This window comes from Aureococcus anophagefferens (assembly GCF_000186865.1).
Source record: "Aureococcus anophagefferens unplaced genomic scaffold AURANscaffold_1, whole genome shotgun sequence".
Classification (NCBI taxonomy): Eukaryota; class Pelagophyceae; order Pelagomonadales; family Pelagomonadaceae; genus Aureococcus; species Aureococcus anophagefferens.
In genome coordinates, this window is record NW_008705561.1 from 1,771,976 (window position 1) to 1,794,406 (window position 22,431).

General features: G+C 71.0%; 4 protein-coding genes across 4 annotated transcripts; 3 read left to right on the top strand and 1 right to left on the bottom strand.

Moving 5' to 3' along the window:
- Nucleotides 1-1,971: 1,971 nt before the first annotated feature.
- On the top strand, nucleotides 1,972-3,313 carry AURANDRAFT_35927 (hypothetical protein; the record flags this gene model as incomplete). The annotated part of the gene is made up of 1 exon (XM_009034109.1): nucleotides 1,972-3,313. One exon carries the CDS (start codon nucleotides 2,166-2,168, stop codon nucleotides 3,297-3,299), a length of 1,134 nt encoding a protein of 377 aa, XP_009032357.1.
- A 5,711-nt stretch (nucleotides 3,314-9,024) lies between these two features.
- Nucleotides 9,025-9,228, top strand: AURANDRAFT_17782 (hypothetical protein; the record flags this gene model as incomplete). Its single annotated transcript, XM_009034110.1, has 1 exon — nucleotides 9,025-9,228. A coding segment is annotated over one exon (204 nt), but the record flags the coding sequence as incomplete, so codon positions are not given.
- Nucleotides 9,229-9,468: 240 nt separating this feature from the next.
- On the bottom strand, nucleotides 9,469-10,884 carry AURANDRAFT_70567 (expressed protein; the record flags this gene model as incomplete). The annotated part of the gene is made up of 1 exon (XM_009034404.1): nucleotides 9,469-10,884. The coding sequence occupies one exon, from the start codon at nucleotides 10,651-10,653 to the stop codon at nucleotides 9,517-9,519; it is 1,137 nt and encodes a 378-aa protein (XP_009032652.1).
- A 2,449-nt stretch (nucleotides 10,885-13,333) lies between these two features.
- AURANDRAFT_7976 (hypothetical protein) lies at nucleotides 13,334-13,501 on the top strand (the record flags this gene model as incomplete). Its single annotated transcript, XM_009033889.1, has 1 exon — nucleotides 13,334-13,501. A coding segment is annotated over one exon (168 nt), but the record flags the coding sequence as incomplete, so codon positions are not given.
- Between the last annotated feature and the right edge of the window lie 8,930 nt (nucleotides 13,502-22,431).

The window sequence follows — 22,431 nt, forward strand, 5'->3', positions numbered from 1 at the left end:
GAGCATGTGACAAGCTTTGAGACCTTTTACAGCCGCTACAGCATGGATTCCAGCCGTTCCGCTTCCCACGCGCTCCAGATATGTTGCGCCGACAACGCGGTGCAAAAGTAGTCGCGCGAACGCGGTCGCGCGCGTCCGAAATCGGCTCAAAAGGGATCGATTTGCGACCATACCCTACGATCCCAGACTTTGCGCGAGTTCGGGCGTGCCAGGAGTCGCAGGGGCGTCGATCGTGTCCTATCGTAACCCCATCGTCGCGCTGCGCAAGCGGTTCCGCGTCTTGGCGTCCGTCGGCGTTTTGGCAGCGTTCGCGGTCGTGTCGGCGTTTCGGCGCTCGTCTCGAACGCGCGGCCGCGGAGTCGAAACAGTCCCCGAGGGTGTTCTCGCGGTTCAGTCCGCTCGAGGCGTGTATGGAGCAGACCGCGGTAACAAAACGGCTCTCTATGATGCCACGAGCGGCTCGGAGAGGTGGGATCGACACGATTTGAGCATATATTCGTCGAGAGCGCGACCTCCGCGCGCCCGCGCGCCCGCGATTCGCTGGAAAAAAGTAGTCAGGCCCACGCGTTGGGTCTATGCGCCGCGCGTCACGGCTTTACCGCGCTCAAATCGACGCGGTACAGCCGCCGTCTCGGCCAGACGGCGGCGGCGCCAGCGGCTGAAACAGGCCAAAAGGCAGTGAGCACGGCAGGATGGTCTGAGCCCAATTTCAGAGCAGCATGCGCCGCGCGCTGCTCGGATGCCTGCTGGGCGCCGCGCGCGTCGCCGGCCGCGTGGAGCTGAGCCCCCTCTTCTCCGACGGCGCGGTCCTCCAGACGAACTTCGAGTCGGGCATGCGGTCCCTCATCTACGGCCGCGCCGCGCCCGGCGAGACCGTGTCCGTGGCCGGGGCGCACCGCATCGTCGGCAAGGCGCCCTTCTCGACGGTGACCGATTCGAAGGGCCGCTGGCGCATCCAGCTGGATCCCTACACGCACCCGAAGCACGCGACGAACAGCTTCGCGCTGACGGTGTCCGGGTCGGCGACGCGCGACGATATAACGCTCCGCGGCGTCACCTACGGCGACGTCTACCTCTGCGCGGGCGGCGGCCCCGCGGCGGCGCCGGGCGCGCGGCCACCGCCGGGCGCGGCGCGCGTGTCGCTCCTCAAGGTCGACGCGGCGCCGTCGGCGGCCGCGCGCGACGACTTCCGCGCCGCGAGCCTCGGCGGCCGGCGCGGCTGGGCGCCGCTCGACCGCGCGGCGAACGTCAGCGCCGCCTGCGTCGCCGCGGCGCTCGCCGTCGCGGACAAACACTGGGGCGACCGGCCCCTGGGCATCGTCGAAGCGACGGCCGACGCGTCGATCGACGCGTGGCTGCCCCGCGAGGCGCGCGGCGCCTGCGACAACCGGCGGCGCCTGTCGTTCTTCGGCGCGAAGAAGAAGCGGCGCGAGGGCGACGCGCACGGGTCCGTCTTCGGCGGGCTGATTCATCCGCTCGTGGGCTTCGCGCTCCGCGGCGTGTTCTGGCTCCAGGGCGACCGCGACGTCGCCGCGGCCCCGGGCGCCTACGGCTGCCGGCTCCGCGCGCTCATCTCCTCCTGGCGGGACCGCTGGGGCATCGGCGAGTTCGCGTTCGTCGCCGTGGAGGCGGCACCGGGCGCCGCGTCGGCGGCGCTCCCGGCGTTCCGCGCCGCGCAAAGGTCCGCGCTGCCGCGGCCGGGCGGCGACGTGCAGACCACGGGCCTCGCGGCGACGTATGACCTCGGGCGCGCGCCGCCGGCGGCGGCCGTCGGCGACCGGCTCGCGGCGGAGATGCTGAGGGTGGCCTTCGGGCGCCGGGACGCGCCCGAGGCGCCGCGCGTGGTCCGCGTCGCCGCGGCGGGCGGCGCCGTCGTCGTGGAGCTCAGCGCGCCCGTGGTCTACCGGGACGCGCGCGGCTGCGCGGCCTGCTGCAAGCGCGACCGCCGCGTCTTCCAGATTTCGAGGGACGGTGACACCTGGGCGAGCGCGGGAGCGCCCGCGGCGGCGAACGGCACGATCGTCGTCGCCGCGGCCGGCGTCGTCAGGCTGCGCTACGACTGGCTCCCCGCGCCGGAGTGCGTCGTCGTCGGCGAAAACGGCGGCCTGCCCCTCGCGCCCTTTGTGCTCGACGTCGGCGGCGGCGCCGTCGCGCGGACGCCGCCGATGGGCTACAACACGTGGAACTACTTCCACTGCAACGTCGACGAGAGGGCCGTCGTGCGCACGGCGCGGCTCCTCATCGACCTGGGGCTCGCGGCCAAGGGCTACGCCTACGTCAACGTCGACGACTGCTGGCAGGTCGGGCGGGACGGCGCGGGGAACATCGTCGCGGATCCCGCGCGGTTCCCGGGCGGCATGAAGGCCGTCGCGGACGCGGTGCACGCCCTGGGCATGAAGTACGGCCTCTACACGGCGTCGCACGAGTTCACGTGCCAGGGCCGGCCCGGGTCCTACCTCCACGAGACGCGCGACGCGGACGCGTACTGCGCCTTCGAGGTCGACTACGTCAAGATCGACGCGTGCGGCGGCCGGGGCTACGCCAAGAAGGACCGTCGGAAGTCGTGGCAGCTGTTCCGCGACGCTTTTGATGAGTGCCACGCGCGCACGGGCCGCGCCGTCGTCGAGTCCGTCGAGAGCTGCGGCACCGTCGACGAATGCGGCGCGTGGGTCGGCGACGTCGCGCACCTCTGGCGGACGACGAACGACATCCAGAACAACTGGGCGTCCGTGCTCGCGAACGCGGACGCGACGGAGCGGCTCTGGAGCCTGGCGGGGCCCGGCCACTGGAACGACCCGGACATGCTGCTGGTGGGGAACGTCGGGCTGGACGCGGACGAGGCGAGGGCGCATTTCTCCATCTGGTGCATGCTCGCGGCGCCGCTGCTCATCGGGACGGACCTCCACGCGCTGTCGGCGGAGAACCTGGCGATCCTCGGCAACGAGCACCTCATCGCCATCGACCAGGACCCGCTGGGCTTCCAGGGGCGCAAGGTCGTCCGCGGGGCGCGGGAGGTGTGGATGAAGCAGCTCGCGAACGGCGACGTCGCCGTCATGCTCCTCAACCGCGACGCCCGGGCGGCGCGCGTCTCGGCGAAGCTCGACGCGGTCGGACTGGCGGCGGGGCGGCGCTACGCGGTCTTCGACTGCTGGCGGGGCAAGGCCGCGGGGACCGCCGCGGGCTCGTACGCGGCGGACGTCCCGCGCCACGGCGCGGTCGTCGTCCGGCTGTCGCCGGACACCGCGGGGAAGGAGCCGGCGAAAAGCGGCGGCCTGCTGAAGGGGCTGCTGGCGGGGTAAGGCGGCACGGCGGGCGGGATGGGATGGGGGACCGGACGGCGTCGATTTTGCCTTGACGTGTCTCTAAACGTAGGGGGCCCATGGAGGAACCGCGGGGGAAGGGAGGCTCAAAGGGATTTTGCCGAGGTCGTCTGGGCGCCGGGGGGCCGCGGACTTCGACTGCGAACCGCACAGCGAGGGACACGATGTCTGCGCCCGCGACAGCAGCGAAGCCCGCTGAAGCGGCGACGACCGTGCGACCCCCGCGTCGAATCCGTGCGGGGGAGCGCGCGCGCGCGCGCGCGCGCGGCACCGCGCGCGCGTCCGGAGCGGGCGCGGCGCCGTCGCTTTTCGCGAGACCACCTTTGGGAAGAGGCTCGCGCGCGCACCCATGACGGACGCCCGCCCTCCGCAGGACGCCGCGGCCTCCGGCGAGAAGCGCAAGGCCGACATCGAGATCTTCGAGGAGGACGACGAGTTCGAGGAGTTCACCATGGAAGATTGGGACGAGACGAAGGAGGACACCGACGACCAGAAGCTCTGGCAGGCGCGGCGCCGGCGTCCGGGGCGCCGCGCGCGCGGCTCGGCCGCCGCCGCGCGTGTCCGCGGTCGCGCGCGACGCGACCGCCGCTCGCTCGCCGCGCGCGCGCGCGGCCCCGCCGCGCGACGCGACCGCCGCTCGCTCGCCGCGCGCGCGCGCGGCTCCGCCGCGCGACGCGACCGCCGCGCGTTCCGCAGGACGACTGGGACGACGACGACGTCGACGATGACTTCTGCCGCCACCTGAGGGAAGAGATCAACAAGCCGGAGAAGTAGGCGCGCCCCCTCGACCCTCGCGCGCGTCGCTACACACACCGTTCTTAGCTAGCGGCCCCGCGCGAGGACGTCGCCGACGACGCGGTTGAACGCGTCCGCGTTCTCGAGGGCGATCTGGTGGCCCGAGTCGGGGACGATGACGAGGTCCGCGCCGTCGGGCCCGAAGCGGCCGAGGACGTCGGGCACGGCCGGGTTGAACATCCAGTCGCGCCGGCGGTCGCCGAAGAGCACCGTCGTGTCGCACGAGAGCGACTCGAGGTCCTCGGCGGCGAGGGGCCGCCGCGCGTAGATGCCGCGGAGCGCGTCGTCGCGGTCCGCGGGCGCGAAGAGGCTCGTGAGCGCGAACTCGCTCGACGCGTCGAGCACGTTGATGGAGTAGAGGTACTTGGCGAGGTCGAGGACGTCCTCCTCGGACACGGCGACGCGCGCGTAGCGCTCGCGCACGGAGCGGAGCGCGGCCGCGAAGGCCGCGGCGTCGCCGAGGACGCCGACGGTGCGGAGCATGGTCTGCGGCGTGCACGACCAGCGCCAGAGGCGCAGCAGGAGCTCCGAGGACGCCGTCCGGAGCCCCGCGGCCGACGCGTCCGTGCCCGCGGCGGCGACGGCGGCCGCGCGCCTCGCGGCGCGCGCCGACGGGCCGCGGCCGCGCCGGCGGACGCCCGCGGGCCGCGCCGCGTCCGGCGCGAAGGGGAGCCCGAGCGGGCTCACGAGCACGAGCCGGTCGACCTTGTCCGGGCGGCGGAGCGCGTAGTGCGTCGCGAAGTAGGCGCCCATGGAGTGCGCGACGATGTCGACCTTGCGGCCGGGCACGCAGGCGTCGACCCACGCGTCGAAGCTCTTGGTGAACCAGTCGACGCCGCGCGCCACGGCGGCGTCGCGCGCGGCCTCCGTCGGGAACGGCGCGACGGCCTCGAAGCGCGGCCGCGCGGACCGGCCCATGCCGAGCCAGTCGAGCGCGAGCACGCGCCGCCCGCCGCCCGCGCCCGCGAGGGAGTCGACGTTGCGGTAGTACGTCGCCTTGCCCGAGCCGAAGCCGTGCGCGAGCACGCAGGGCGTCGCCGACGGCGGGCCGGACACGTCCAAGGTCGCGATGGTCTGCGCGCCGAGGCTGCAGGAGTCGATGACCACGTCCTTGACGTCGACGTCGCGCGACACGCGCGCGAGCAGGAGCCGCTCGGCCTCCGCCGCGCGCTGCTGCCTGCCTTCCGGGCTGCGCGGCCACTGCGCGGGCCAGCTCGAGGCGATGGGCACCTCCGTCGCCGGCCGAAGCGACAGCGACAGCGCGCGCCGCACCATCGCGCTGAGAACGACGAACGTGCTTCCGCAACGAATCATTGCAACACGCTAGCCGACAACAGCGGTGCAGGCTTGCAGGGTTCGAACCTTACATTCTAATGCCGAATCGACAACTCCAACGTCAAAGAGCACGTTGACCCAAGAGGCAGCCCGGATATCCGAGCACGTCGGGGACGATGGGCCGGTCGGACTACGAGGCGCTCGAGGAGCGCGCCTGGGGCGGCCGCGGCCTGCTGGCCGTCGTCGGCGGCCTCGCCGTCGGCGGCCTCGCGAACTTGGCGGCCATCGGCGGCACGCCGTACAAAGGCGCGATGCTGGCCCTCGAGAGCTTCGGCGGCAAGGGCGCGCGCTCGTCGCCGGCGCAGCTGTCGAACGCGACGGACGAGAGCGTGGTCACGACGACGGTCTACGCCGCGGATCTGCTGAAGATCGACTCCGTGTGCGAGTGGATCGAATCCTACGAGGGCGTGGACAAGTGCACGTCGCTGAGCGACGAGAAGCTCTACAAGCTCGTGCCCAAGAGGATGGTCTTCGAGACGCGCAAGTCCTTTGTGCGCGGGTCCATCGGCGACGACGCCGAGGGCGGCTACCTGACCTTCAACATGGTCATGCAGAACCGGGACAACACCTTCGACGCGTCGTGGCTGGTGGTGTGCGACGTCTACGGGACCATCGAGACCATGGAGCCCCTCTACCAGGGCAAGGAGTTCTACCGCGCGGCGGGCCTGAAGATGTACAGCGACACCGAGGTGCTCTTCGCCGCCGGCGAGTCGACGTCCCTCAACGGCTACGTCTACCTCTTCGACTGGAAGACGGGCACCTACGCGAAGCACGGCGACAAGAAGGTCGACATCCACGACCTCCAGCGCGCCTACAGCGGCGACTACTACTGGGCGCTGGATTCCAAGGAGTACGGCAAGGTCGACGTCGCTAACGGCGCCTGGACGATCGGCCCGAACGAGATCGGCGTCGCGCAGTCCGAGGTCGACGACCTCAACCATATCCAGCTCATCGAGGACGACAAGTACGCCATCCTGAGCTCGCGGTCGACGAACACGATCTACAAGGTCAAGGCCGATTCCGGCGACGAGGTCTGGGCCCTGGGCGGCGACCTCGGCGACTTCACGATCACCGGCATCGACGGCACGGAGTACGAGGCGGGCCACTCCTACTGGCACGGCCAGCACAACGCGGAGTACATCGGCAACGACGAGTACGCCATGTTCGACAACAACTTCGACTACGTCGAGAAGGGCTCGAAGCTGCTCGTCGTCAAGCTCGACGAGGACGGCGGGAACGCGACCGTCGTCTTCGAGTACTCCACGGGCACCTACTCCATGGTCTTCGGCGACAACGACAAGCTGCCGACGACGAACATGCTCGGCTGCTGGTGGCCGTCGTCCTACTACACGTCGAGCGACTACGCGAACGCGAAGGTCGTCGAGGTCGTCCGCGACACGTCGGACATCGCGTTCGAGCTCGACATCTACAACGACGTCACCTGCGAGGCGGACTCCTGCGACGTCGAGGAGGGCTGGCTCATGTACTCCGTCGAGCGCTTCTACACGAAGCCCCTGGTCTACGGCCTCGCCTGCGCCGCGGGCGACGACGACGGCGCCTACACGCTCACCGCGACGACGATGGACACGCACAAGATGGCCTCCAAGTCGCCGGGCTCCTACGTCGTCGAGGACGCCAAGGGCGCGACCATCGCGTCGGGCACCTTCGACTTCGACGCCCACTGGAACCCGACGGCGCTCAGCGTCGACGTCACGGGCCTCACGAGCGGCGAGGGCACGCTCAAGGTCACGAACAAGTACGACTCCGTCCGCAGCTACGACTTCACGTGCTAGGCGCGCGTCTCTCCCTTTCGAACGTTACAGAAATTCCAGCATGGCGAAGAGCACGCGCGCGAGGAGCGGGTGGTTGTGCCGCGTGTGGACCGCGTCGCCCTTGACGACGCCGCAGAACGTCCGCGAGATCGCGTCGGCGCGCAGGATGCGCAGGCCCGGCAGGGGCCAGGCCTCGCGGCCCGCGACGCCGCGGACGTCGTCGGGGCAGGGGAAGCCCGGCCGCCGCGTCGCGCCGCCGACCCAGCACGCGTTCAGGTCGTCGACGAAGTGCTCCGCGACGCCGTTGAGGAAGGCGGAGCCGTAGGCGTCGATGGTCACGTTCGCGCACATGGCCTCGGGCGACAGCGTGCCGTAGCGCCGCCGCGGCGGCGGCCGCTCGCGCCGCGCGTCGTCGACGCAGCTTCTGACGAGCGGCGCCGCCGCGGTCCGCGGCTCCGACTCGAGGGACCGGAGCGCCGCGTCCCACGCGCCGTACAGGTTCTTGTCACAAACAAAATTCGTGTGCCGCCAGACGAGGGCCGTCCGGGCCAGCGCGCCCCGCGCGAGCGACCAGCGCACGATTTGGTGCGCGACGTCCGCAAAGTCCGCGACGTAGTTCGCGTCCTTGGCGTAGGTGAGGGGCCGCCCGGGGTGCGCGTGGAGCACGTGGAGGCCGTAGTTCATGACCCAGATGCGCCGGACGTTGTCGTTCCCCGGCCAGACGGGCACGCCTAAAACCGCGTCGTGGTTGACTTTCGCGACGGACGCGTTGGCGAAGCCGTGGTAGGACTCGGCGTCGAAGGCGTCGGAGCAGTTCCGGCCGTCCTTCTCGAGGATCATGACGCGGCAGTTCGGGCTCGTGTCCGGCGACCGGCTCACGCGCGCGGCGCGGAGCGCGTCGTTCAAGGTCCTCGGCGGCGACACGGTGCCCTTGTCGTCGGCCGTGCCCGGGTAGATGAGGCGCAGCGAGTGGCGCGTCTTATTCTTCGAGCCCTCGGTCCTGGCCTTGGCGACGGCCGCGCGCGTCGCCGCGACGACCTTGTCGGCGTAGTACCGCGCCGCGGCCGCGACGTCCGGCGCGGCGGCGAAGCGCAGGAGCTCCTGCAGCGGGCCCTGCATGTTCCGCGTCGTCGAGTCGCCGTGGAAGACGAAGCCGGCGTTCCTCACGGCCGCGGACAGCGCGACGGCCGTGTCGAGGGCCTAGGCGGGCGCGCGTCGCTCAAACGTTAGAAGGACGCGACGCCGGGGGTCCGCGCCGGCGCGACGCAGCCGCAGGTCCCGTCGCGCGCGACGCATTTGAGCTCGCCGTAGGGATCGCCGAGCGTGCGCGACCAGGACTCGGCGACGGCGCCGACCATGAGCCCGGCGCAGAGCACGTCGCTGCAGCGCGGTAAGTGGTCCGGGATGTCGACGAAGCAGGCCGTCGCGCGCGGCCGATTCGCGTAGTCGAGGTCCTCGAGCACGGTGGCGGCCGTCGCCGCCGCGACGGCCCATGCGAGTAAAGCGATCATCGAGTCGAGGTCACCATCGTAAATAACACGTTGGAGTGAGCCAATGCTTCAACTTACGTCAAATGTATCATCGTCAAACGCTCAAACTACCGCGCTATAGTCTCACCGCCCATCGCGCAGCGGTTTGCGTCCGCCGCGCCTCGACGGTCGCCGCATCCTTCGGAGCCCTCCGCCCGCCGTGAGTGGGGGCGCGGCTAACACCGGAGCCACCTCGACGCGCGGCGCACCGCCCGCGACGCCGCCGGCGCCATGTCGACGTCGAAGACGACGCAGCAGCAGATCTACGCCGAGGACATGAGCGAGGAGAAGGTCGAGTTCGCGCTGGACATCGCCCAGGAGGGTTTCAACCAGGCGTCCTTCAAGGGCAAGGTCTACTCCTACATCGCCCAGTTCATCCGCGCGGGCTTCGAGAAGGCGTACGGCAAGGGCTGGAACGTCGTCGTCGGCCGGTCCTTCGGCGCCTACGTGACGCACGAGATCAAAACCTACATGTACTGCTCCGTCGTCCCCGGCGTCTGCGTCCTGATCTGGAGATGCGAAGGCGAGCCGACCTAGACGCGCCGCGAGACGCGCCGCGGCGCCGCGGCGCCCGCCGCCGCGGCCGCGGGCCGCCGCCCGACGTTTTTGGAGGACCCGACGCCGCGCCGGAGATGGCCGGACGCCGCGCCGGAGCCCCCACGACGCACCACTCGCCTCGCCGCCCCTCCCCGACCTAAGCACCCCCCGAGACGAGCGGCGCCCGGACGCGGTTACCACGCGCGGGGGCCTTTTCGCGGCCTCCGCCTAGGAGACGCGGAGGCCGAGGAAGGTGGAGAAGATCGCGGAGGAGGACGACTCGAAGACCGCGTCGTGGAGGAAGCGCTCGAGGAGGAAGCACTTGACGGCGAGGTAGTCCTTGTCGAGGCAGCGGAAGAGGCGCTGGCGGCGCTTGAGGCAGCGCCAGGACCAGAGCGTGTTGCGGTAGGTGACGTCGGCGTCGGGCTCCTTGGCGATGGCCTGCTGGAGGTCGAGGAAGTGGGAGTGGCGGCGCCAGATGCCGAAGGTCACGCCGCCGAGGCGCGCGACGACGAGGTACTCGGCGCGGAGGTCGACGCCGCTGCGCTCGCGGACGATCTGGAACTTGGGGATGCGGATCATGAGCGACGTGCGCTCGCCGCAGCAGTCGCACTGGAACGACTTCGTGACGGACGTGCCGAACGGCGACGGCTCCCGGAGGATGGGCACGGCCGCGCGGCCCGGCGGCGGGCCGCAGGGCGGGCAGGCGCCGTCGTCGTAGGCCACGCAGGACTTCTCGAAGTTGGCGCGCATGGCCGCCTCGGCCGCGCGCCGCTCCGCGAGCGGCTGCGGCGGCCGCTGGCCCGCCGTCGCGTGCCAGAGCACCTGGTCGTCCAAGGTCGCCTCGAGCACGTAGTCGGGCACCTCGACCTCGCTGCGGTTCCCGCCGAGCCGCTCCTGGGACGGCTGGTCGCCGTGGGCGCCCTCCTCCTCGTAGAAGCCCCAGTCGCTCGCGTACGTGCTCGCGCTCTCGGAGCTCGGGTTCCGCGCGAGGCGGCTCCGGCTGAAGACGCGCGCCGGGGCGCCCGCGTGCATGTTCCCCGAGCGCATGGCACGCGCGAGGCCCTCGAGGGCGCCGCCGGAGTCGTGCTTCGCCGCGGCGTCGAGCTTCGCGGGCGACCCGGTCCGCGAGTTGTTCGACCCGTGCTTCGAGCCCGCGGAGCTCCCGGAGTCGTCGCGCCGCGCGGCGACGGGGCGCAGGTGGAAGCCCCCGCCGAGGTGCTTGCTCCAGCTCAGGCGGTGCATCGCGCACGCCTTGCGCGACAGCGAGTTCGCGCGCGGCCGGCGGCTCGGCGCCGGCTCGTCCTGGATGCCGAACATGGTGTTGAGCTGGATGCGGGTGTCGTTGATGCCCAAGCTCGCCATTGTTTTAAGCCGTGGTTTTGGCTATCGGTCGACTTTTTGACGCGAGGAACGTCGATGGATTTGTTTCGAGGCGTTTTGAGGCGTTTTGAGAGCCGGGTCTTCGCTGTTTTGGTCGCGAGGGGACGTGAGCGGCGGTCGTCGACGCGTCGATCGAGTGGGAGGTATGCTCGACTCGTAGCCCGTCTCGGAGCCGCGCCTTCTTCGATGCCAGCTTGCCAGCGAAGCAAAGCCGCAATCTTTTGTGGCGAATCGGGTCGACGGCCGTCGCGCACCCAGGCGGATCGACGCCCCGGCTAGGTGTCGTCTTACGCTCGTGGGCTCGCGCTTCGACGGGTGTGACGGCGGGCGTGATGGATGGCGAGCTCGTCGATGAGAGATCGCTTTATCGCAAATTATGCGACGCCACAGTAGTTGGGGATATTCCGCTAATGCGACGTGCGCTGGCTGCGGGTGCCGACCCGAACATGATAGAAGTTGAACGTCTTGCGCCCTTACAGAGCGCTGCTGTCATATGTCGCCCTGAAGCTGTCGCCGAACTCCTATCAGCCGGTGCGCGTGCAGACATCTCGGCCGATCGTACCGACACGCCGCTAATCTTGGTTTTCTTAGTACATAAGAATAAAGAACGGAAAACGCGTACGATCGTCAATGATCTCATTTCAGCGGGCGCTGATGTTCATGCGCGAAGCCAACGTCGCGGCGCGACTTGCGGCGCGTGTCCATTCAGTCTGGCTCTCGAGGGAGGATTTCGATGGATTCTTCTAGATCTTCTTCGCGCCGGGGCCGAGGTCAATACAGTCCTCCGATCGAAGATAGTCCCCGCCTATGACACAACACCGAGTTTTGAACGCACAATAGAGGTCACTCGTTCAGTTGAAAACGCGTCCGCTTGGGCGCTCGTGGACGCCATCAAGAAGGCCGGCGATTTCGACGAATACGCGCGCCGGCAGCTAAACGGCCACATCTCCATGCTCACCAAATGCTTCGGAACCGCGTTGCCCGTCGATGCGTGGTCGCACGTCGCCGGATTCTACGCGCCTCGGGGGGGCTACTGACTCATGACTAAGCATCGATCGCGAGTTTTTCACTCAGAATCTGATCCCCCGGGGAGAAACCTCCACCCAAAAGGTAGTTACGACACCCAGTCGGGCTTCTTCGGCGGCGCCTTCTTCTTGGCCGGCGCGGGCGCGGGCGCGGGCTCCGGCGGCGTCGCGCCGCCGAAGTTGTCGTCCCAGGCGGGCCGGCCGTCGTCGCGCGGCGGCGACGCGTCGGGCTCCGGCGGCGGCGCGGGCTCCGGCGGCGGCGCGGGCTCCTCCGGCGGCGGCGGCGCCGCGTCCTCGGCTCGCGCGAGGTCCCGCGGCTTCGCGGTCCGTCGCGCCGCGCGGCGGTCGCGCGCCGCGTCCGAATCCGCGCCCAGCGCGAGCTCGCGCCGCGCGCGCTTGGACTGCTCCGCGCGCGCGCGCAGCGCCTCGACGGTGCCGAGGAGCTGGGCGCGGCCCGGCGCCTTCTTCGGCGGCGCCGCGGCGCCGTCGGCGGCGGGCGGGTCGCCGAGCCACGCCGGACGCTCGGTGCCCTCGCGCAGCGACACGGCGAGCGCGTCGAGCAGCTCCTCGACGTCCGCGGCGTCCTCGTCGGCCGCGGCGAGCGCCGCGGCCTGGTCGCGGGTCACGCGCTCCTGCGCGAGCGCCGCCTGCCGCGACTGCTCCAGCCGTCGCCAGACGTGCGGCGCCGCCGCGCAGGTGCACTCGGGCAGGCTGTCGGCCTCGACGCGCCGCTCGCCGAGGGCGAGGGCCATGGCCTCCTCGAGCTCCGCGACGCGCGCGCGCAGGCGCGCGTTCTCCTCCGCGAGGCCCCCGGGCGCCGCGAGGCCGACGCCGCGGCGCTGCTTCGACGACGCGCGCGGCGGCGTCACGGCCCAGAGGCCCGTCTGGGTCATCTGGCCGCCGAGCTTGGCCACCTGGCCCTTGTAGTCCTGGGCCGGCTGGGCCATCGTCGCGTCTTGGAGGTCTGGGCGGGCGCTCTCAGAGAGCCATGCCCCCTGTTTTTGACGCTGTTCAACCTCCTCATGTGAGGTCATGTTTACCCGAGCGCGCAGTTCTGGCCCGGCGCTGGCTGCGCGCGCGGGCTGCCATGGGCGGCGCGTCGAGCAAGCCGAAGAAGAAGCAACGGAAAGAGAGGCCGCCGGCGCCGCCGCAGCGGCGCCTCTCCTTGCCGCCTCTAGCCTTCGCGAATGCGCGCTCCAAGGAGGACAAGGTCCAAAAGGCCTTCGACGCCATGGACGGCAACAAGGACGGCAAATTGGACCCGGCGGAGGTCACGGCCTACCTGCTCAAGATGGGCTACGGCCGCGACGAGTGCGAGCGCTTCGTCAAGCTCGCGGACGTGTCCGGCCACGGCTGCGTCGACTTCAACGAGTTCCACGCGGCCTGGGGCTTCCTGAACGCGTTCCGCGTGTCCAAGCACACGGCCGGCGAGGTCGTGCGCAAGCCGGGCTCCGTCGACGGCAAGGATTTGGTCGTCGAGGACTGCAAGGACTGCGCCGTGAAGATATTGGACGTGACCGCGGCGCTACAAATCGACGGCTGCGAGAACGTCACGTTCGCGCTGGGGCCCTGCGCGGGGAGCGCGCGCGTCGGCGTCCCATGTTCAGAAGCCGTCGCCGAGGAATCATGGTATGTAGGTCTTCGTCCGCGACTGCAAGAACTGCACCGTCTCTCTCGCGTGTCAGCAGCTACGAACCCGCGACTGCGCCGACACGACGTTCTACCTCTACGCGGCGACGGAGCCCATCGTCGAGTCGTCGCAGAACCTCTCCTTCGCGCCCTTCAACGTCGCCTACGACGGCCTCGGCGCGCAGTTCGCCAAGGCGGGCTTCGACCCCGCGGCGAACCTGTGGTACGCGGTCTACGACTTCTCGTCGCCGGACGCGCAGGACGAGAGCCACTGGGTCGAGCAGCCGCCGGAGCGCTTCGCGCCCCTCGCCGTCGAGGTCGAGGAGGGCGTCCCCTGCGGCGAGCAATGTCCCGTGCCCCGCGACGCGCGCGCGCCCATCCCCGCGGACAGCATGCGGGGCATGGCCATGCACAAGTAACATTCGAACGGACAGCACGCGGGGCTACCGCGGCGCGTCGCGCGGCGTGCGCAGGATCGCGGGGATCTTGCTGCCGCGGATGCGCGTCTCCTCCGGCGGCGCGGCCCCGGGGCGGCCCAGGACGGGGGGCTCCCGGGGCGTGTTCGGCCCGCGCGCGGCCTCCGGGAGCTCCTCGGCGTGGGCGACGCTGTGGCGGCGGTAGAGCTCCGTCGCGCGGCGCAGCGTGGGCGCGTCGGCGCCGGGGCGCTTCGCCGCCGCGGCCCGCGCGAGCGCGAGGTAGCGGACGCCGAGCGCGAGGTCGCCGACGCGCGCGCGCTTGTAGAGGCCGGCGGCGACGCCCGCGGCGCACTCGACGTACTCGGCGTCGTCCGGCGACGCGCCGGAGAGCGCCATCGTCAGGTCCGTGATGGCGCCGTCGAAGTCGTCCCTGTGGAACCGGTCGAGGCCCCGGAACCTGGGCAGCAAAAGGGTGATTCAACGTCGCTTCAACGTGAGTGTTCCGCGCGCGCGTGATCCGGAAAAAGCATCCACGCTTCGAGAACGCTCCAAGAGATGATCGCTCGTCCAAGAATTAGCCGAAACGAGTGGAAAATGGCCGAGATACGAGCCTTTGAAGTTGGGAATTTCGCTCTCTTTTGCTGCCCTGCCCGGAACGCGCGCCACACGAAGTCGACGTGCGGCTCCCAGTCGTGGAGCTTCAGGATGACGTCCAGCGCCGCAAGCTGGGCCCCGGAGTCGCCCGCGGTCGCCGCGAGGTACGCCAAACCCTCGTGGCTCTTCGCCGCGACCATGAAGAGCTGGCGCGCGGCCGCCGCCGCGCGCAGCCGCGCGGCGTCGTCGGCGCCGTCCGCGTGCCGCCGCGCCGCGTCCTTGGCGGCCTGGCCCAGGCTCACGAGCGCGTCGCGGAAGCACGCCGTCGCCTCCGCCTCGTGCGCCGGGCCGTAGCCGACCCAGGTGAAGCCCCGGAGGAAGTGGAGCTGGTAGGGGAGCACCGCGTCGCCGAACTCGTCCTTGCGCTTCTCGACGACCTGGTTCCCGAAGTGGACGGCCTTGGCCTCGTCGGGCGACAGCGCCTCGAGGTAGCCGCTCCAGCTCAGCGACTCGGCGACCAAAGCCATGGCCTTGGCCACGAGGCGCGCGTCGTCGTCGTCGAGCAGCTCGCCCTCGTCGCGCGCGGCGTCCAGCGCGCGGATCGCGTCCGCGCGCGTCGCGGCCGCGAGCGCCTGGCGGTGCGCGAGCACGCTCCGCGTCGGCGGCGGCCGACGCGCCGCCGGCGGCGCGTCCGGGAAGAAGCGCGTCCGCAGGAGCCTGCGCGCCGACGCCCAGTGCTTCGGGTACCAATACTGCGACGCGAACTCCGCCGACATCTCGGGCGTCCAGACGGGCTGCGCGACGGAGACGCCCGTCGCGTCTTGGTACGCGTCGACGAGCGCTTCGACGATCGTCGTCAGCGTGTTGAGCCAGTCGACGGCCTCGTCGGAGACGCGCGGCGCCCAGTACGTGAGCGGATCGGCGACGATCGCGAACGCCCGCAGCGCGCCGTCGTAGGGCCGGAACGCCAGGGGCTCCGTGCCGTTCTCGCCGTCAACGTCGACGAGCTCGAGCAGCTTGTCCACGTGGAACTCCGGCGGGAACGTCGCGAGCCGCTCGGATGCCGGCGTCTCGGCGAGCGGCACGCCGCAGTCGCGGAGGTACTCGCTCCGCTGCTTGACGAGCAGCCGCCGCCACCAATTGCTAAAGTCCGTGCAGCGCTGCACGAAGAACAACTGCAGGTAGACCTTGCGATTCTCGATGTCGTCGGTGTTGATCGTTCGCTCGAGAATGGACGCCATCGTTGCGTGGGCTGCGAATACGGTTCAGGCAACCACGTCTACGCTTCGACGAGCGACGCCATCGTTGTAGTGGGCTGCTATGAATTATGAAACAACGGCGTCAACGGCTACGTTTCCCTCGGAGAGCAGCCATTATGGCCGTGGACGCAGCCCACGGAGAGCAGCCCACGATGGCCGAGGACGCAGCCCACGATTGACGCAGCCCACGATGGCAGCGGACGCAGCCCACGATTGACGCACAAGCACCATGAAGGTCATCATGGTCGGCGACAGCCTGACCGCCGGCTTCTACGCCGGCGGATCCAAGTTCGCGCCGCCGGCGGCGACGCTGCAGAAACTCCTGGACAAGGAGTGCGGCAAGGGGAAGCACACAGTCCAGGCGTCGAGCTCCTGCGGCGAGACCGCGGTGTCGATGGCCAAGCGAAAAGTCATCGACCCCCAGTTCGCCAAGCGAGATCCGCCGCGAGTCGTCGTCATCCTCGGCGGCACGAACGACCTGCGCGCCTGGCCCGTCATTAGCGTCGACGAGATCCTCGAGGCGCTGGCGACGCTCGCGGCGGCGGCCGCCGCGGGCGGCGCCGCGCCGCTCCTGCTCACGGTGCCGAGGATGCCCGCGAGCGAGGACCGCGCGGCGGCCCTCACGGCGCGACGGCTCGAGCTCAACGGGAGACTCCGCGACGACGAGCGGTTCGCGACCGCGGACGTCGCGCGGGCCTTCGAGGACGCCGGCGACCTCTTCGACGCCGACGGCCTCCACCTCACACCGCGAGGCTACGCGACGCTCGCGGAGGCGCTGTTCCCGGCGCTCCGCGCGGCCCAGAAGACGAAGAAGCGTAAGCCTCGGACCTACTTGAGGACGAGGACGCGGCCGTCCGCGGGATCCTCGACGATGTCGGCGATGGCCTTGAGGATGCCCTTGAGCAGCTCCTTGTTCGCGGGCGTGTCCTTGAGGCGCTTCTTGTACTTGACGAGGAGGTCCTTGGTCTTCATGCGGCCGCCGCGGGACGCGATGAGCGCGCGGACCTCGTCGGCGGTGAGGAGCGTGGGCCCCACCGCGGCCGGCGCGGCGGCCGCCGCCGGCGCCGCGGGCCCGGCCCAGGGCGTCGCGCCCTTGGACGGGCCGGCCCAGGGCGTCGCGCCCTTGTCGGGCCCGTCCCAGCCCTTCGTCTCCTCCGTCTTCGCGCGCTTCTCCGGGCGCGCCTTCGCCTCCTCGTGCTCCGCCTCGCGCCAGCGCTTCGTCTCGACGGGCGCGTTCCTGTCGACGTGCGCCTTCGTCTTGTCGAGCTCCGCCTGCTCCTTCTGGGCCTTGTCGTCCTTGTCGTCCTTGCCCTCGTCGCCCTCGTCGTCGGACATCGCGTCGTCGTGGAAGTCCATGCCCTCGAACTGGTTCTTCTCCTCGTCGGCCTCGTCGTCCTGGAAGTCCTCCTCGAAGTCGAGGTCGTCGCCCATGCCCTCGTTCATCTCCGCCTGCTCGACCTCGGCGCCCGACGCCGACAAACCGAACGCCGCCGCCTCGGCGCCCTCCTCCCGGAAGAGGTCGCCCTGGCCCGCGCCGCCGCCGCGGCGCCCGCCGCCGCCGCCGCCGCCGCGCTTCTTCGGCTTCTCGTCCTCCGGCCCGGCCATCTTCGCCGCGAGCCGCGAGAGCGCCGCCGACGGCGCGCGCGCGGGCGCCGCGGGCAGGCCCGCGGACTCGGCGCGCTCCGCGTCGCGCTTCATGCGCCAGGGCTGGAGCTTCGCCGCCGCGCCGACGTCGTAGCGCACGTTGTCGTTCTTCAGCGCCTTCTCGACCTGCTCCTGGTTGAGCGTCTCGTGGCTCGACACGGGCCGGAAGTTGAACCAGCTGTCGACGACGGTCGCCTCGAGGCGGCCCGGCGCCGTCTCCCGCAGGAGCACGTAGGTCGACGCCTGGCCGCCCTCGCGCGTGCCCACGAGCGCCTGGCCGCCGCCCGTCGTCCGCCACCGGTGCTGCTTCTCGCGGCGCCGGCCGCGCCACCGCTGCTTCTTCCGCAGCCACGGCGGCACCTGCACGGCGTTCGGGTCCTCCTCGTCCTCGCTCACGTCCGACTCGAGCTCCTCGACGAGCGCCCCCTTGGCGGCGCCGTCGAAGAGGGCCGTGCACGTGGCCACCGGCGGCACCTTGGCCATGCAGACGCGGCCCGCGCCGCGCACGACGCGCCACGACCGCGGCGGCGCCGACGACTGGTCGACGTCCATGGCGTCGTCGGCCATCGATGCGACGAGCGCGAGACGCGATGCGATGCAGCGGTGCGCGCGCGCAGCGACGCGGTGCCTCGCCGCCGAGCCTCGCGCCGTCCGCGACGCCAGCCGCGCGACGCGCCCGCCGCCCCATTGCGTCCGCCCCCCAGAACGTCTCTGGATAAACGAGACGTCATGTATAGCAGAGGGCCGGGTGTCGTCGGCGTTCGGCGGGCGGGGTCGGTTCGGTGGGCGGCGCGGCGAATTGGGCGCGCCGGGGAGGCATGCTTCGTACTCCCGTCGGCGCGCGGCATCGGCGGCGCGCCTCAGGACAGGGCGCCGACGGGGAGCCAGAGGCCCGGCAGGTCGTCGGCGCCGCGGTGCTCGGGCCGCGGCGGCGCGGCCGCGCCGTCGTCGCGGCCGTCGCCGAGGTGCGCGAGGAGCGCGTCGAAGCCGTCGGCGGCCTCGTCGGCGCCGCGGGCGAAGGGCGCGTCGGGCAGCGCGGCGACCTCGACGTCGAGCTCGTTGCGCAGCTGGCAGAGCTCGAGCTCGGCCTCGACGGCCGCGTAGTCCATCCGGCCGTCGAAGGCCATCCGGCCGTCGAAGGCGCCGTCGCCGAGCTCGCCGCCGAAGAGGGGCGGCGGCGCCGGCGAGTGGTCCGACGCGCCGTCGTCGATCTCGCCAAAGGGCGGCGCGCCGCCGAGGGCCGCGGCCGCGCCGGGCTCGGCGCGCGGCGGCGGGCCCGACGCCGGCGGGTCCCACGTCGCGAAGGCGCAGCCCGGCTTGCGGCGGAGGCTGAGCAGCGCCTCGGCGGGGAAGCCGTCCATGTCGGCGCGGGCGTAGACGCGGGCCGACGACGTCGACTCCGAGACCTTCTTGTGGAAGCCGAAGTTGTTGAGCTGGCGCTGGAACGACGTGAACTTGCCCGTGCGGAAGAACTTGCTCAGGACGGAGCCGAGCTTCGTCGCCGGCGCGGGGATGACGATCTTGCCGCTGTCCCAGGCGATGAGCTCGGGGAACTCCTGGAACATGAGGAAGAGCTTGACGACGAAGTCCGGCGGCCGCTGCCCGCCGCCGGAGCGCACGAGCTGCATGGCCTCGTGGCGCGCCTTGCTCTCGGGGGAGAGGGGGCCGCCGGCCGCCTTCTTGCTCCGCGGCGCGCGGCGCCGCTTCGGCGGCGGCGCCGCCGCGGCCGCGGCGCCGCGCGGCGGGCTCTCGAGCGACGGGCTCGATACGCAGTTCGGCGACTGCGGCGTCGGCGAGTGGGCGCGGCTCGCCCGCAGGTTGTAGGTCGACTGCTCGCCGGGCGCCCTGGCCAACTGCGGGAGGCTGCTCGGCACCATGGCGGCGCGACGTCACTCAGGCGATAGGCGCGGGGCTGCCGGGCCGGTGCCCGTCGATGGGGTCGGTGCGTCTCGCGGCGCGGCGTGCGAGCGGCGGCGCGAGCGCCGGCGGCGGCTCGCGGAGGGTGCGCGCGTGCGGCTCGGCGGGTGCGCGCGCGGCGCCGTCGGTGGAGCGTGTGACGACGGGACTGGCTGGGCCACACGTTGTTGTCTGGGGGTTGTATAAAAACTCCTTATTCAACGTTACCTTGATCATTCCACGGGATGATCAACGTACGCTTCAAGGGCCACGGCCGGCATTGCATTGCGTATCTCCAGGACTATCAGCGCCGCCGCGCGAGGCAGCCCCGATGGCCCCCGCCATGGAGATGAAGGGCGACCTCGTGAAGCCCCTGCTGGCGCCGCTCCTGGAGAAGATGACGCCGCGGCGGAGCGGCATGGTCGACTACCTGAGCGCGAACGTGCTGCCGACGCTGCTGCCGGCCCTGCGGAGCCTCGCGCGCGCCGCGGAGCGGCTCGACGCGGGCCTCCTCGCGGCCAAGGAGGGGTCCGAGGGCATGGCCTTCGACCAGCGGTCCGTGCCGCTGCGCACCTACGTCACCAGGAACGTGTCGCCGGAGCTGAGCCGGGGCTTGGAGTTGTGCTACAAGGAGCAGCCGGCGGACGCGATCGACTTCCTCGCGAAGTTCCTCTTCGAGCGGTCCGGCGACGACGGCCCCGTGGACGACGACGAGGAGGAGACGCTGAACCCGCTCCACTGGCTCGGCCAGTACCTCATGCGCCACAACGTCGCCCACGGCGACCGGAGCTTCCCGAGCGAGGCGTCGCCGCGGCTGTACGCGCCGCTCCGACCTACCAAACTCCGCGACGGCCGCGCGGCGACGCCGGAGCGGCGCGCGAGCCCGCGGACCTACCCGGCGGCGCTCGAGCCCAAGTTCGAGGACGTGGGCGGCGGCGTCCTGCGCCTCTACCGCGAGAACCACCGCTTCCGCGTCGGCCTGGAAGACCAGGCGATGGTCCTCGAGGTCTTCCGCGACGAGGTCGCCCACAGCGTCGACTTCAAGACCACGAACCTCCAGACGGGCCGGAGCGTGCTCCGGCGCGCGTCCGAGGCCGAGCTCATGGACCTCGTGAGCAGCGGCGACAAGTGGGGCGTCGGCATCTCGACGGCCGCGTTGGAATTGGCCCCGAAGGTCCGCGTGCTCAAGAAGAAGTACTCCAACGCGTTGAAGATCGGCTTCGCGGGCACGAAGGAGACGGCCGTCGAGCGCCTCACGTCGACGACGCGGCGCTGCGACGGCAAGCTCTACGTCGTCGACGTGCTCCGCGAGCCGACGCCGGGGGGCAGCACGGACCGCAAGCTGAACGACGAGAAGGGCGATTTGTGCGCCCTGCGCTTCCGCGCCTACCACCCGGACACGTCGACCTACATCGAGGCAAGGGTGCCGGGCCAGCGGCTCCACAACGCGACGGCGAAGATGCGCGACCAGGTCCAGGACCTCGCGGACCGCGTCGACGTCGTCGCCGTGCCCGGCAGCGGCGAGCACGTCCTCGTCAAGCTCCACGCGCCCTACGACTGCGACATGCTCCCGCCGGCGGGCGGGCCCGACGACGGCAAGCGCTGCCGCGTCCAGGTGAGCACGGGCCTCATCGCGGCCGCGGCCGCGAGTGCCGACGAGCCCGACCAGGTCCGCATGGTCGCGGCCGTCGTCGACCTCTGGGGCGGCGGCGACGACCCGGAGCTCCAGGCCGCGGCGCGCGCGCCCAAGTACCTCGTGCTGCCCGAGGAGAGCTACGAGGGCGTGCCCGATTTGGCGCTGTCCATCGCGCCGACGGCGCCGGAGCTCCAGGCTTTGACGTCGGGCCTGCGCTACGACCCCGCGACGGCGCTCCTGAGCCACAAGGCCATGCAGCGCGCCAAGTCGCTCCTGGCCAAGCGCTTCGACGCCGCCGTCGAGCTCGACGCGACGCTGAAGAAGGGCGAGGTCGTTTTGGGCGTCGACGCGGCGACGGGGCTCCAGGTACCCTACAAGTACGACCAGAAGATCGTCGACAAGCGCGACCGCCTCTTCGCGTTGCGCCGGGACCAGAGCCTCGTGGACGCGCAGCGGTCCCGGGGCGAGGACGGCGCGCTCGTCTACCGCCAGGGCGTGCAGATGTCGAACATGTACATGATCGTCTCCGTGTTCCGCGTGTCGGCGAGCGTGACGGGGTCGCTCAAGTTCACGGCCTACGAGCCGACGCAGTGCGCCCAGCTGGAGCTCGACGTCGACCACCTCGACACGCGGCCCCTGTCGTCGCCGCTCGCGCCCGCGGGCAAGCGCCTCGCGAAGCAGCTCTGCGCGCGGCTCCGCCTCGAGAAGAGCGACAAGGGCCGGGGGCCGCCGGCCCTCGTGCTCTGGGAGGTCGACCCCGTGGCGACGAAGATGAAGCGCGCCTTCGACGGGCTGCACAAGGACTCGCGCGGCCGCGCGGGCAAGGCCGACGTCGTCGACCTCTTCGCGACGGCCCAGAACGAGCTCGACCACTTCCTCGCGCCGCCCAAGAGCAACAAGGCGAAGCTGCCGCCCATCGTCGGCTTCGACGCCGTCGCGACGTCCCTCGAGACGGCCAAGAGGCGCATCGCCGACGACGCGCGGGCGCGGATCGACTTCCACACGTTCTCCAAGGTCCTCCTCGACGCCGAGTGACCCGTGTGCGCTCCTAACTTACATCCAGTCGCAGCCGGCCATGGGCACCGCGAGGATCGCGTCCTGGCTGATGTCGTGTTGTTGTAGATGGGCGCGCATGTCCGCTTCGATTTCGGAGGGCAAGGTGGGTGCTCGACTGAAGAGGTAGACGTACTCCGACGTGAAGCCCGCGGCGCCGACGCACGCGTAGACGAGCGCCGCGTCGTAGGTGGCGGGCGTCGCGTTGTAGGTCTTCAGGACCCAGTACGGCGGGGAGACCGGACCGAGGCTCTCGACCATCTTTCCTGGCATCTCCGCGGGAAAGGATCCGTGATTGGGCAGCGTCGTCACGCTGCCGTTCGGCGCGTCCTTGTGGCAGGTGAAGACGTCGGAGAAGGTCGTCGGGGATGTTCGCGTCATGTTGTAGCGCGTACACTGGCAGCCCTTCGTGAGAAAGACATTGGCCGAGTAGATCTCGTACCAAAAGCCCTGGACGTAAATGTCGGGGTCTAGGTGCTGTGCCTCGGGCGTGGAGACGGCCTCGTAATCGGGGCAGCTGGAGGGCCAAGCGACGCTCGAGGCTGCCCCCAGGCCGAGGAGTACGGCCGTCGTCATCATCGTGCTGCTGCGCCGAAGACAACACCGAC